Raw genomic sequence first — 15,356 nt, 5'->3', positions numbered from 1 at the left:
TCTTACAGGTTTGAAACAACATATGATGACAGAATTTTCATTTTTGGGTGAACTATCCCTCTTTCTTTCTACCTACACCATGCTCATTGTGCACTTTTCAGTTGTGGATAGAATAGATGAATAGATTTACATCTATCTGGATCTGTGAGCCAAACAGTACATTGTTTTTATTTTTATTTTATTGATGATCAAAGCTGCTATAACTGTCTTATTCTAAGCCCTCAAATAATTTCGGTTTGTTCTACAAACAATATAACAATATATTGGGGCGGCAGTGGTTCATGTGGGTTGTCTACAAACCGAAAGGTTGGTGGTTCAATCCTCGGTTCCACCTGACCAAGTGTCGAGGTGTCCATGAGCAAGACACCTAACCCCAGCTGCTCCCGACGAGCTGGATGGCGCCTTGCATGGCTGACACCACCGTCGGTGTATGAATGAGTGAGTGAATGGGTGAATGTGAGGCGTATGTAAAGCGCTTTGGTGGCCATAGGTCTGTTGAAAGCGCTATATAAATGCAGTCCATTTACCCATTTACCATATAAAGGCAAATATGCTTAAAACATTTTGGTCTAGTTTGTGGTGTTTAATTCACCTAATTCCACCGCAGACCTCCCAAAAAATGCAAATGAACAGTATTGATAAGAATGAACTTTTTCATAAATTTACATTAAAATCATGAAACAATTATTTTAAGATAAATACTCATTCAAACAAAGATTTGTAACTCACTTATACTCAAATCCATATATTTCTATGTACTTGTCATGTAGGCAATCTTTGGGGGACCCCTGCTCTGAGGCCCCCCAGAAGGCCCTGGACTGCTCTTCATGAACAATTATAATAATAATTATAATAATGAAAATACTCACAAACCTTGTATAAACCTTGTATAAATGTATAATAATAAATGAATACATAATTAATCGGGATGAGTGTGTCAGATTTGTAATAGAGGAGCAATCGAGAGGTCTTCTTTCCATTTGATTGTTGGTAAAGTTTCTGGTTTTATTTGAATTATTTTGTATATTTTGGAAAGTACTTTTTTCAGGGAGGATATGTTAATTAAATCTGCTAATGCGGTAGGAAGGTGAGTGTTGTTGATTTTGGATAATACAGATAATACAGCTGATTTGAGTTGCAAATAATTCAAGAATTGATTGCTCCCGATACCGTACTCTAAGAAAATGTAAATGACTAAGTAAGAAAATGAAACAAAGTTGTTAGGCTGAAAAATGTGCTTTAAATGTGAGATGCCCTTTTATGGAAATTGAGTGTTTTTTTGTTGCTTGTGAAATCAGGGTTATTTCAGAGTGAGTCCACCAGGCTGTCAGAGTTAGGGTTAGGTAACCCTAACCCTATTGTATATGCTTTGAAACATGGGTGGTGTTTAATGGACTGTTTAATGGAAAAGGGATGTCTGAAATGTGCAATTTTTCGCAGAGTGATTGTTCTGTTCTACACTCTCTCTCTCACTCTCTCACTCACACACACACACACACACACACACACACACACACACACACACACACTCACACTCACACTCACTCTCTCACTCACACACACAACCCTTTGACTGTCAGTAGCTTTTCACACTGAAGCTTGATTCCTTTCCCCATTATGATCTGTGATGTCCACAGCCGACAGCTCCCAGACCCCAGCTCCCGCAGCCGGCAGTCCCAGCAGCCGGCAGCTCCCGCACCCGGACCCGGACCCGGAACCCAAGCTTCTGGACCTGCCAAAGAGGCCTCTGGGCACGACGTTAATGTTATTATTATCATTAAGAATATTAATTTCATCAAGCTTTTCTATGAGCTCTTTCATTCAGCATTCTTGTATGCTCAGAAACAGTGTGTGTTTCAGTTCATCCTGTGATATGATTCAAATTATCACTTCTGCTGTGCAAATTATTCACTTGTGTTTGTTTCAATTTAATTTTCAGATGGAGGAGCAGGACTAACAAAAAATAAAAATAAAATTTTACACACACAAGCTACATTTGTTTCTTTTTTTAATTTATTTCTTTTTTATAATTTGTGCTTTGAAGCACCAAATGATGGTCATAGAAAAAAAATATAATGGTTCCTTCAGCAAAGGCCAATCCACATGGCCCAATCCACACGGCCCAGACAGAGGCCCACAAATGCCCACATTTGATGAGTTCATGAGTTCACACTTACAAATAATTAGAGTCAAAGACTAGAGTTAATTAAAAAGACTCTAGTTAGTCAGAGTAAAAAAGACTAGAGTTAGTCAGAGTAAAAGAGTATTTGGCCCGAACTCCCCGTATCTGGCTGGGTTAGGGTTAGGAGCTGGCTGAGAGGCGAAGGGTTACACAGAAAACACTTTCGAGGAATATGTCGGCTCATTCTGCGCTGGTCCTGGGCCTCCAGACGACTTTGAGCGTCTGCCTGGTTCCTCCGAGCCTCTTCAGTCTGGAGCTTTAGCGCTTAGCCGAGCCTGGACGATGAGGTTGTGGGCCCCCGTAGTCTCTTGGTCGGATCATTAGCCATCAATGTTCAAGTCGTCCTTAGCTCCTGGCTAAGGTGCTGTAAGGTCACCGGCGGCTCTGGGCAGGAAGGCCACGCTCAGCCAGGCCTTTTTTTCTTTCTTAATAATCTTTCGTTCTTTCTTTCTACCTAATCTTTCTTTCTTTCTACCTAATCTTTCTTTCTTTCTTTCTTTCTTTCTTTCTTTCTTTCTTTCTTTCTTTCTTTCTTTCTACCTAATCTTTCTTTCTTTCTTTCTTTCTTTCTTTCTTTCTTTCTTTCTTTCTACCTAATCTTTCTTTCTACCTAATCTTTCTTTCTTTCTTTCTTTCTACCTAATCTTTCTTTCTTTCTTTCTTTCTTTCTTTCTTTCTTTCTTTCTTTCTTTCTTTCTTTCTTTCTTTCTTTCTACCTAATCTTTCTTTCTTTCTTTCTTTCTTTCTTTCTTTCTTTCTTTCTTTCTTTCTTTCTTTCTTTCTTTCTTTCTTTCTTTCTTCCTAATCTTTCTTTCTTTCTACCTAATCTTTCTTTCTTTCTACATTTCTTTCTTTCTACCTAATCTTTCTTTCTTTCTACCTAATCTTTCTTTCTTTCTACCTAATCTTTCTTTCTTTCTACCTAATCTTTCTTTCTTTCTTTCTTTCTTTCTTTCTTTCTTTCTTTCTTTCTTTCTACCTAATCTTTCTTTCTAATCTTTCTTTCTTTCTACCTAATCTTTCTTTCTTTCTTTCTTTCTTTCTACCTAATCTTTTTCTTTCTTTCTTTCTTTATTTCTACCTAATCTTTCTTTCTTTCTTTCTTTCTTTCTTTCTTTCTTTCTTTCTTTCTTTCTACCTAATCTTTCTTTCTTTCTACCTAATCTTTCTTTCTTTCTACATAATCTTTCTTTCTTTCTACCTAATCTTTCTTTCTTTCTTTCTTTCTTTCTTTCTTTCTACCTAATCTTTCTTTCTTTCTCCCTAATCTTTCTTTCTTTCTCCCTAATCTTTCTTTCTTTCTTTCTTTCTTTCTTTCTTTCTTTCTACCTAATCTTTCTTTCTTTCTCCCTAATCTTTCTTTCTTTCTACCTAATCTTTCTTTCTTTCTTTCTACCTATTCTTTCTTTCTACCTAATCTTTCTTTCTTTCTACCTAATCTTTCTTTCTTTCTTTCTTTCTTTCTTTCTTTCTTTCTTTCTTTCTTTCTTTCTTTCTTTCTTTCTTTCTTTCTTTCTTTCTTTCTTTCTGGCCAATCGGGGTCATACTCAATAGAACTCAATGTTCTAGCATGATATATACCACATTCTAGCATGATTTACCATAGTTTATCATGATTTACCATGTGTAACCATGTATCCTGATCTAGCATAGATTACCATGAATATATCTTACCTTGTATCTTAATAGTTTACCACATTCTAGCATGATTTACCATAGTTTATCATGATTTACCCTGTTCTAGCATGATACATGATACCTTGATACACCACATTTTAGTATTATTTTTAGTATTAGTACCATGTTTCTAGCGTGATTTACCATGATTTACCACATTACTAGCTATTATGTGAAGTGTCAGTGCAAATATGATTTTTGTTATAATAGTTATTGTTATATAAGTGATTTTTTAGTGTCCAAGTATGTGAGCACATGTGAAAAGACTTCATTAATCCGTAGAATGGCCAGCAGGGGGCCACTTAAAAGACCACTTATTGGCTCACTTTCACTTTAAATTTCATTATTTTCACCAGTTTTCTGCACTATAGCAATTCAAAGTGCTTTACATAGAAGAAATTAAAATTAAAATTAATAAAAAGAAATAAGAATAATTAAAACAGTTTAGAAAAATTTAAAATAAAATACAGTACACTGTAAAAAGTTCAACTATTATTTACTGAAACATTTTTACACTCAAAAAAATTTTGTAAATTTTGAAGCTGTGAAATCAATTAAATATACTGCATGAATTGAGTAAATGCTAGTAAAAAATTAAGTAAATCTGAGTAACTGCATCTGGTACATTAACAAATAAAATTGAGTAGAAATAATGTAACATTTAAACATTTAAAAAAACAATATTTATGAGTAATATTAACTTTTTTATTTTCTCTAAACCTTTGTAAAATAGGGTTAGACACACACACCACCAGTTGTGCTGTATTGCTGTAGTTCATCATTGACAATAAAGGCCATTTTACACTGTTTTTAACAATATTGTATACAATATTGCCTGCATTTAAACTCAGTTAACAAACATTTTATAAGTAAAAATGAAATATTTAAACATTCAGGTAGCCTAATTCAAATGTAATCAACCAGTCTGGTATCCAATATCCACCGAATCTGCGCTAGTCCTCGTGCCGGAGACGGACTCGCCTCTCTGGGTGAACTTCAAACTTCATACCGCCGTCCTGCGTTTCACTCAGCCGAAAGATACTGCGAGCGACTGACATAACCTGCCAATAAACAAAAAGTGACTAGCGTGATTGACATTACTAGCAATTATGTGAAGTGTCAGTGCAAATGAAGTGATAAACATCAACAAATGTGACCCTGCCTGTAAAAACCCAGCTAAAGTCATTTTTTTGTGATTCAATGTTTTCTACATAAAATCATCCTACTTGTGTAAATGTAAAGAACATTCTGTGAAAATATAACCTTGATATCTTTAAAATTGACTGAGTAAGGCCATGTCAAAGATTTGCTAAAATTCGGGCTCAGAAAATCATATTTTTGAGAAATTCCAATTTAAAATTAAGTTATTTGTTAAAACTGCAACACATTTGATCCATAGTTATCCTGCCTTATATCACTAAAAAGGGGCGAATCTCAGCTTTAAAGTGTTATATGACACATCAGTGGAAATTTTTTTAAAGTTTTGTAAAACACGTCTATTTATTATGATGTGCATGTCCAAAAAGCTAAAAGCATAAACACATTGAAATGAATGGGGGTTCAACAAGAGCTTTATCGTAGCAACAATTACCATATCAATTCAGTGGAATGATTTGTATAACTTTATTAGTAAAATGTAATATCAGTGAAATGTCAATAATATATAAATTAAATAACATAACATTTCTCATTCTCTGAAATTATCATTCTCTTACTGGCCCACGGTTAACTGAGTAAATCTAGAGTAAAAAATAAATAAATAAATAAATAAAATTTCAAGGGATAGTTTACCCAAAAACTACAATTCTGTCATCATTTACTCACCCTGATGTTTTTCCAAACCTGTATGAGTTTCTTTCTTCTGCTGAACACAACATAAGATATTTTAAAGAATGTTTGTAACCAGACAGTTGACAGCACCCATTGACTTCCATAGGTGCCGCCAACTGTCTGGTTACCAACATTCTTTAAAATATCTTATGTCCTATATACCTTATATCTTATCCTAAATATCTTATATCTATACCATCCACCTAACAGCCTACTCACCCTTACAGGCTCCGCGCCATTGGCCGAAGTCATGGGGGGGGGGGGCGGGGCTGTCCACGGAGAGCCTATTTGTCCCCTTCCAGCCTAAATGTAACCAGAGGGCGGGGATTGATCCCAGAAATGCCCCCTGACCATGGACAGCCTATTACAGCCTATTTCCCTCCTACCCGCACCTGTGAGCTGTGGACAGTGTGATTTTATGTAAAATTTGCACAATTAATGGGTGAAATGTACACCAGTGTTGTGCATTGTGTCCCCTGAGTGGTGTACAGTAGGTTTGACCACATAAAAGCACTGTAGTTAGTTACAGGTGGCCAATCACCCTAACACTCACACGTATCTTTCTTAAAAATCACACGCTGAAAATGTCTAAGTCAAAAAAGGCATCCCACCTGCAACAGGGGCCCTGTGAGCTGTCCGTGGACAGTGTGATTTTATGCAAATTTTGCACAATTAATGGGTGAAATGTACACGCTCGTACAGTGTCCCCTGACTGGTGTACAGTAGGTTTGACCACATAAAAGCACTTTATTTATGAAATATGACCTTTTAATGCAATATTCGACAGGGCACCTGTAGGCTCCCCGTGGACAAGTTACAGATGGGACTTCAAAACATCCCACCGGCAACTTATTTGACAGGGCCCCTTTAGGCTGTCCGTGGACACTGTGATTTTATGCAAATTTTGCACAATCAATGGGTGAAATGTACATCAGTGTGTTGTACAGTGTCCCCTGACTGGTGTACAGTAGGTTTGACCACTTTAGCACTTTTGAGCACTTTATTTATGAAATATGACCCTTTTAATGCAATGTCCACGGACAGCACACAGGGCCTCCGTCGAATAAGTTGCAGGTGGGCTCCTAACTTTGACCGGCCATATCTCGGGGACCCGGCCACCTAGCGACACCAAACTCGGGTCAAAGTAGGGCCCCAAGGGGCCCTCTCCAACGGGCCCTAGCCCGAGTCTCTAGCCCCCCCACGGTCCGAGATACGGGGCCCAACAGGAAAGGGTGCACTTGAGAAGGAAGGGTCCCAGTGGCCCGGGACTCTGGGGTCTGAGAGGGCCCCTAGGGGCCCCTCACCACCCCAAAGGACGATCCGCTGGGACACGCCCTTTTCGAGATATTGACCATTTTGTCTAAAAGTCCCTTATGTATAACCGGGTGTATCTTGGGAGTTAAGCCGAGTTGGAGCTCCAAACTCCGGGTGTGAGGAGGGACCTTAGGGCCCCTTCAGACCCCACCGTCCCCAGCTCCTGGGACCTTCCGGTTCCGAGATACGGCCACTTCCGGTCCAGGTTTGACCGGGTGTATCTTGGGAACCAAGCCGAGTTTGAGCTCCAAACTCCGGGCGTGGGGAGGGACCCAAGGGCCCCCCACGACCCCAGAGTATGGAGCCCCAAGTCGGCTTGGTTTTGGAGTTATGCCCGGTCAAAGATGGGACTTTGACCAGGTGTATCTTGGGAACCAAGCCGAATTAGAGGTCCACACTCTGGGCATGGGGAGGTACCAGGGGGCCCCCCATGACCACGGAGTATGGGGCCCCAAGTCGGCTCCGTTCCCGAGATACGGCCACTTCCGGTCCAACTTTGACCGGGCGTATCTCGAAAAGTGCACCGACTTGGAGCTCCAAACTCTGGGTGTGGGGAGGTACCAGGGGGCCCCCCATGACCCCAGAGTATGGGGCCCCAAGTCAGTTCCGTTCCCGAGATATGGCCACTTCCTGTGGAACTTTGACCAGGTGTATCTCGGAAAGCACGCCGACTTGGAGCTCCAAACTCCGGGTGAGGGGAGGGACCCCTGGGCCCCCCATGACCCCAGAGTATGGAGCCCCAAGTCGGCTTGGTTTTGGTGTTATGCCCGGTCAAAAACAGCATCCCACCTGCAGCCTATTTGACAGGGGCCCTGTGAGCTGTCCGTGGACAGTGTGTTTTTATGCAAATTTTGCACAATCAATGGGTGAAATGTACACCAGTGTATCGTACAGTGTCCCCTGACTGGTGTCCAGTAGGTTTGACCACATAGTAGCACTGTGGTTAGTCACAGATGGCCAATTACCCTAACACTCACACGAATCTTTCTTAAAAATCACACGCTGAAAATGTCTAAGTCAAAAACGGCATCCCACGTGCAACCTATTTGACAGGGCCCCTGTGAGCTGTCCGTGGACGGTGTGATTTTATGCAAATTTTTCACAATTAATGGGTGAAATGTACACCAGTGTATCGTACAGTGTCCCCTGAGTGGTGTACAGTAGGTTTTAACCCCAAGCAACCACTTTATTTATGAAATATGACCTTTTAATGCAATGTCCACGGGGAGCCTACAGGTGCCCTGTCGAATAAGTTACAGATGGGACTTCAAAACATCCCACCGGCAACTTCATTTCTGTTCAAAAGTTATGATGTCGCAAACTTAACAAGGTCCACCCAAAATCGGCTAAGAGGCTGTATCTCTGCCAAACTTTGATCAATCGAAACGAAAATTGGTACACTTCATCAGAAGCATGATCTTCCGTGCCAAAGTTGGGAACAGCGCCACCTACGGGTCATGAGAACTTAAACTATAAACAAATCATTTGAAAGCTAACTTAGATAAAGTTAGTTTATATAAGTTTAGGTTTAGTATAGGATATTTTTTAGAAGCTAATAATAGCAGGTACACTGTGGGGAATCGAACTCCACCCAAGTGGTTAACCTGGAGTACCATTACCAGTGTATTTTTTGCTTTGTTTGCTTTGCAACAGCATAGTTTAAGTATGTACATTACCAGATTAAGGCAAGTATTTTATGTGAATTTTAGTGGCATCAAATTTTACAACACTTTTTGAAATCACAAAATTGCACTAATGTAAAAATAGCGCTCACCGACCCTACCATGGGATGGAGAACTGAGTCCAGAGGGAGCTGTGGCAACCGGAGTCGTCACAACACCCCCACCGTCGCCCAAGGACTCAGACCCAAACGCATCGCCCACCCAAGGGTTTAGCCGATACCTGCCTGGGTTTGACGCGACTTCCCTGCAGCCAGACTCCTTGAGGCAACGGCTGGGACGGTGGGCGCCCACCGTCTCAATCATCAGCCCAAGAAATCAGACCAGAGGCAGTTTCGCGGCAACCCCAGGGGGGGGTGTCGACAAAAAACCCATGGGTGGCTCTGCGCCCAGGTTCCTTCAGCACTCCCTGGGGGGTGTCCAACTCCCAGCAGACTGACTCCCTGTGGCAACGGTCGGGACAGTGGGCGCCCAATGTCTTAACTGTCGCACTAAGGAATCAGCCGTAGCGAGCTGCAACACCCCTCAGGGAGTTGCCGAAAGGAACCTGGACCCATCGCCACACCGAACCTTCCATGGGACGGAGGACTCAGTCCGCAGGGAGTTTCCCACACGGTTTCGCCAACTGTCCCAAACGTCGCCCACCGAAACCTACCATGGAATACAGTAGAGAGTCCACAGGGAACCATGGCGTTCGGGAACATCACGACACCGTCCCAACCGTCGGCCCGAGGACTCAGTCTGCAGGAAGTCATGGCACCGTCCCCAAGGGGTGGAGGAAGTTCTGAAATAGATCAAGAAACGACAAAGTCAGTATGCTCAGCATTCTGAATTCAACGCTAACCTAACCCCTGCTTTGCACTGTTGTTTTGAAAATTGAGAAAAAGCACAGGGTGCACTTTCTGCCGTCTCCATGTTTTTTAGGACCTTGGAGACATGAAAACCCTTTTTCAATTTTATTGACTTCATATAAAAGTAGACATTCTAAGAGTTTCTCTTGTATACACGCACACAATAAAAACAAAACGTTGTGCCTTTGTAAAATAAAGAATAACGGGGCGCGCTTTCTGCCGTCCGTTTCCTCTCCGCGAACTCGTTTGTAATGTCTGTTCAACTATGAAATTGGGTTCCTTTTTGTGACAGTTTTTTCTTCATTTTGTTAATCTGTTAATTTAAGTGACATATTTCATGTATAACCCTATTTATTCCTTTTACACATGTACACTTTTATTCTGTTTTTCTCCACTCACAAGCGCCGCAGTCGTTTTAGTTTAAACCACGCCCTCTCGTCTTTCATCTTGTATCCTGTATTGGGGCGTAAATCTATTTAATTACTTCAAGAACACAGCTGTTATCAGCACTTAAAATCTTTCTAGTCACTTTATTTCATCATTTTCACATTAATCACAGGGGAACAAACAAAGAGCTGAGGCCCCGATCACACAGAGCGGTTTGTCATTTAAAAACATGGAACGGGGGGGAAAAAAAACCTACAAAGATTACGGTTATAAACACGAGCTTCGACTAATAGGAAACGAAGGAGGTGTTGCTGTAATTTATAGTACTGACTTCAGTATAACTCAGTGTTGCATAACGCACCCTCACTTCAAAAGCATTATATTTGAATCTAGACCTCTATCTGGTGTAAGTGCAAAATTCCATTTAAGACTTGTGCTGGCCACCATTGGAATTTACAGACATTCTGAACTCTATTGGAATTAGGTAACATCAGGACTCACTCAATGTCGTAATCATTATATCTAATATTCTCACATGGAATCAATGTTGATTTCATCGCTCTGCGGACACCTCTGGGACAGGTGCTGGTCCTCCATCTGATCTGGATACGGCCCGGATCCAGCTGACTACATGCGCTGTGGTCGTGTCTAGGTGCAGGTCCACCATCTGATCTTGATATGGCCCTGAAAGAAATGGGAAAAGGAAAGAAGGAGGACTGAGTCCACAGGGAGCCGTGGCGACCGGAGTCGTCACGACACCCCTTCACCGTTGCCCAAGGACCCAGTCCCAAACGTATCGCCCACCGAACCTACCATGGGATGGAGAACTGAGTCCAGAGGAAGCTGTGGCGACCGGAGTCGTCACAACACCCCCACCGTCGCCCAAGGACTCAGACCCAAACGTATCGCCCACCAAACCTACCGTGGGATGGAGAACTGAGTCCAGAGGGAGCTGTGGCGACCGGAGTCGTCACAACACCCCCACCGTCGCCCAAGGACTCAGACCCAAACGCATCGCCCACCCAAGGGTTTAGCCGATACCTGCCTGGGTTTGACGCGACTTCCCTGCAGCCAGACTCCTTGAGGCAACGGCTGGGACGGTGGGCGCCCACCGTCTCAATCATCAGCCCAAGAAATCAGACCAGAGGCAGTTTCGCGGCAACCCCAGGGGGGGGTGTCGACAAAAAACCCATGGGTGGCTCTGCGCCCAGGTTCCTTCAGCACTCCCTGGGGGGTGTCCAACTCCCAGCAGACTGACTCCCTGTGGCAACGGTCAGGACAGTGGGCGCCCAATGTCTTAACTGTCGCACTAAGGAATCAGCCGCAGCGAGCTGCAACACCCCTCAGGGAGTTGCCGAAAGGAACCTGGACCCATCGCCACACCGAACCTTCCATGGGACGGAGGACTCAGTCCGCAGGGAGTCGTGTCGTCCCGGGACGTCACGACACCCACACGGTTTCGCCAACCGTCCCAAACGTCGCCCACCGAAACCTACCATGGAATACAGTAGAGAGTCCACAGGGAACCATGGCGTTCGGGAACATCACGACACCGTCCCAACCGTCGGCCCGAGGACTCAGTCTGCAGGAAGTCGTGGCACCGTCCCCAAGGGGTGGAGGAAGTTCTGAAATAGATCAAGAAACGACAAAGTCAGTATGCTCAGCATTCTGAATTCAACGCTAACCTAACCTTTGCACTGTTGTTTTGAAAATTAAGAAAAAGCACAGGGTGCACTTTCTGCCATCTCCATGTTTTTTAGGACCTTGGAGACATGAAAACCCTTTTTCAATTTTATTGACTTCATATAAAAGTAGACATTCTAAGAGTTTCTCTTGTATACACGCACACAATAAAAACAAAACGTTGTGCCTTTGTAAAATAAAGAATAACGGGGCGCGCTTTCTGCCGTCCGTTTCCTCTCCGCGAACTCGTTTGTTCAACTATGAAATTGGGTTCCTTTTTGTGACAGTTTTTTCTTCATTTTGTTAATCTGTTAATTTAAGTGACATATTTCATGTATAACCCTATTTATTCCTTTTACACATGTACACTTTTATTCTGTTTTTCTCCACTCACAAGCGCCGCAGTCGTTTTAGTTTAAACCACGCCCTCTCGTCTTTCATCTTGTATCCTGTATTGGGGCGTAAATCTATTTAATTACTTCAAGAACACAGCTGTTATCAGCACTTAAAATCTTTCTAGTCACTTTATTTCATCATTTTCACATTAATCACAGGGGAACAAACAAAGAGCTGAGGCCCCGATCACACAGAGCGGTTTGTCATTTAAAAACATGGAACGGGGGGGAAAAAAAACCTACAAAGATTACGGTTATAAACACGAGCTTCGACTAATAGGAAACGAAGGAGGTGTTGCTGTAATTTATAGTACTGACTTCAGTATAACTCAGTGTTGCATAACGCACCCTCACTTCAAAAGCATTATATTTGAATCTAGACCTCTATCTGGTGTAAGTGCAAAATTCCATTTAAGACTTGTGCTGGCCACCATTGGAATTTACAGACATTCTGAACTCTATTGGAATTAGGTAACATCAGGACTCACTCAATGTCGTAATCATTATATCTAATATTCTCACATGGAATCAATGTTGATTTCATCGCTCTGCGGACACCTCTGGGACAGGTGCTGGTCCTCCATCTGATCTGGATACGGCCCGGATCCAGCTGACTACATGCGCTGTGGTCGTGTCTAGGTGCAGGTCCACCATCTGATCTTGATATGGCCCTGAAAGAAATGGGAAAAGGAAAGAAGGAGGACTGAGTCCACAGGGAGCCGTGGCGACCGGAGTCGTCACGACACCCCCTCACCGTTGCCCAAGGACCCAGTCCCAAACGTATCGCCCACCGAACCTACCATGGGATGGAGAACTGAGTCCAGAGGGAGCTGTGGCGACCGGAGTCGTCACAACACCCCCACCGTCGCCCAAGGACTCAGACCCAAACGTATCGCCCACCGAACCTACCATGGGATGGAGAACTGAGTCCAGAGGGAGCTGTGGCGACCGGAGTCGTCACAACACCCCCACCGTTGCCCAAGGACCCAGTCCCAAACGTATCGCCCACCGAACCTACCGTGGGATGGAGAACTGAGTCCAGAGGGAGCTGTGGCGACCGGAGTCGTCACAACACCCCCACCGTCGCCCAAGGACTCAGACCCAAACGCATCGCCCACCCAAGGGTTTAGCCGATACCTGCCTGGGTTTGACGCGACTTCCCTGCAGCCAGACTCCTTGAGGCAACGGCTGGGACGGTGGGCGCCCACCGTCTCAATCATCAGCCCAAGAAATCAGACCAGAGGCAGTTTCGCGGCAACCCCAGGGGGGGGTGTCGACAAAAAACCCATGGGTGGCTCTGCGCCCAGGTTCCTTCAGCACTCCCTGGGGGGTGTCCAACTCCCAGCAGACTGACTCCCTGTGGCAACGGTCAGGACAGTGGGCGCCCAATGTCTTAACTGTCGCACTAAGGAATCAGCCGCAGCGAGCTGCAACACCCCTCAGGGAGTTGCCGAAAGGAACCTGGACCCATCGCCACACCGAACCTTCCATGGGACGGAGGACTCAGTCCGCAGGGAGTCGTGTCGTCCCGGGACGTCACGACACCCACACGGTTTCGCCAACCGTCCCAAACGTCGCCCACCGAAACCTACCATGGAATACAGTAGAGAGTCCACAGGGAACCATGGCGTTCGGGAACATCACGACACCGTCCCAACCGTCGGCCCGAGGACTCAGTCTGCAGGAAGTCGTGGCACCGTCCCCAAGGGGTGGAGGAAGTTCTGAAATAGATCAAGAAACGACAAAGTCAGTATGCTCAGCATTCTGAATTCAACGCTAACCTAACCTTTGCACTGTTGTTTTGAAAATTAAGAAAAAGCACAGGGTGCACTTTCTGCCATCTCCATGTTTTTTAGGACCTTGGAGACATGAAAACCCTTTTTCAATTTTATTGACTTCATATAAAAGTAGACATTCTAAGAGTTTCTCTTGTATACACGCACACAATAAAAACAAAACGTTGTGCCTTTGTAAAATAAAGAATAACGGGGCGCGCTTTCTGCCGTCCGTTTCCTCTCCGCGAACTCGTTTGTTCAACTATGAAATTGGGTTCCTTTTTGTGACAGTTTTTTCTTCATTTTGTTAATCTGTTAATTTAAGTGACATATTTCATGTATAACCCTATTTATTCCTTTTACACATGTACACTTTTATTCTGTTTTTCTCCACTCACAAGCGCCGCAGTCGTTTTAGTTTAAACCACGCCCTCTCGTCTTTCATCTTGTATCCTGTATTGGGGCGTAAATCTATTTAATTACTTCAAGAACACAGCTGTTATCAGCACTTAAAATCTTTCTAGTCACTTTATTTCATCATTTTCACATTAATCACAGGGGAACAAACAAAGAGCTGAGGCCCCGATCACACAGAGCGGTTTGTCATTTAAAAACATGGAACGGGGGGGAAAAAAAACCTACAAAGATTACGGTTATAAACACGAGCTTCGACTAATAGGAAACGAAGGAGGTGTTGCTGTAATTTATAGTACTGACTTCAGTATAACTCAGTGTTGCATAACGCACCCTCACTTCAAAAGCATTATATTTGAATCTAGACCTCTATCTGGTGTAAGTGCAAAATTCCATTTAAGACTTGTGCTGGCCACCATTGGAATTTACAGACATTCTGAACTCTATTGGAATTAGGTAACATCAGGACTCACTCAATGTCGTAATCATTATATCTAATATTCTCACATGGAATCAATGTTGATTTCATCGCTCTGCGGACACCTCTGGGACAGGTGCTGGTCCTCCATCTGATCTGGATACGGCCCGGATCCAGCTGACTACATGCGCTGTGGTCGTGTCTAGGTGCAGGTCCACCATCTGATCTTGATATGGCCCTGAAAGAAATGGGAAAAGGAAAGAAGGAGGACTGAGTCCACAGGGAGCCGTGGCGACCGGAGTCGTCACGACACCCCCTCACCGTTGCCCAAGGACCCAGTCCCAAACGTATCGCCCACCGAACCTACCATGGGATGGAGAACTGAGTCCAGAGGGAGCTGTGGCGACCGGAGTCGTCACAACACCCCCACCGTCGCCCAAGGACTCAGACCCAAACGCATCGCCCACCCAAGGGTTTAGCCGATACCTGCCTGGGTTTGACGCGACTTCCCTGCAGCCAGACTCCTTGAGGCAACGGCTGGGACGGTGGGCGCCCACCGTCTCAATCATCAGCCCAAGAAATCAGACCAGAGGCAGTTTCGCGGCAACCCCAGGGGGGGGTGTCGACAAAAAACCCATGGGTGGCTCTGCGCCCAGGTTCCTTCAGCACTCCCTGGGGGGTGTCCAACTCCCAGCAGACTGACTCCCTGTGGCAACGGTCGGGACAGTGGGCGCCCAATGTCTTAACTGTC

At 44.0% G+C, this 15,356-nt stretch overlaps 1 protein-coding gene across 3 annotated transcripts in view; it reads right to left on the bottom strand.

Annotated features, from left to right (window-relative positions):
• The window catches only part of LOC311295678 (uncharacterized protein), a 317,448-nt gene that overhangs the window by 204,029 nt on the left and 98,063 nt on the right, over positions 1-15,356 (bottom strand). For 2 of the 3 annotated variants that reach the window (XM_084417145.1, XM_084417143.1), the window contains exons 3-5: positions 11,417-11,545; positions 10,456-10,592; positions 9,338-9,466 (exon numbers count right to left, since the gene is read on the bottom strand). In XM_084417145.1, the coding sequence (XP_084273271.1) occupies positions 9,338-9,437 (100 nt within the window). In that variant the 5' untranslated portion in view covers positions 9,438-9,466; positions 10,456-10,592; positions 11,417-11,545. The remainder of the gene's footprint in view (positions 1-9,337; positions 9,467-10,455; positions 10,593-11,416; positions 11,546-15,356) is intronic. The other variant, XM_084417144.1, reaches the window with a different exon arrangement.

This window comes from Rutilus rutilus (genome assembly GCF_951802725.1).
Source record: "Rutilus rutilus genome assembly, chromosome: 8".
Taxonomy (NCBI): Eukaryota; Metazoa; Chordata; class Actinopteri; order Cypriniformes; family Leuciscidae; genus Rutilus; species Rutilus rutilus.
The sequence above is the reverse complement of the archived record's forward strand: the minus strand, read 5'-3'. Positions and strand labels throughout refer to the sequence as shown.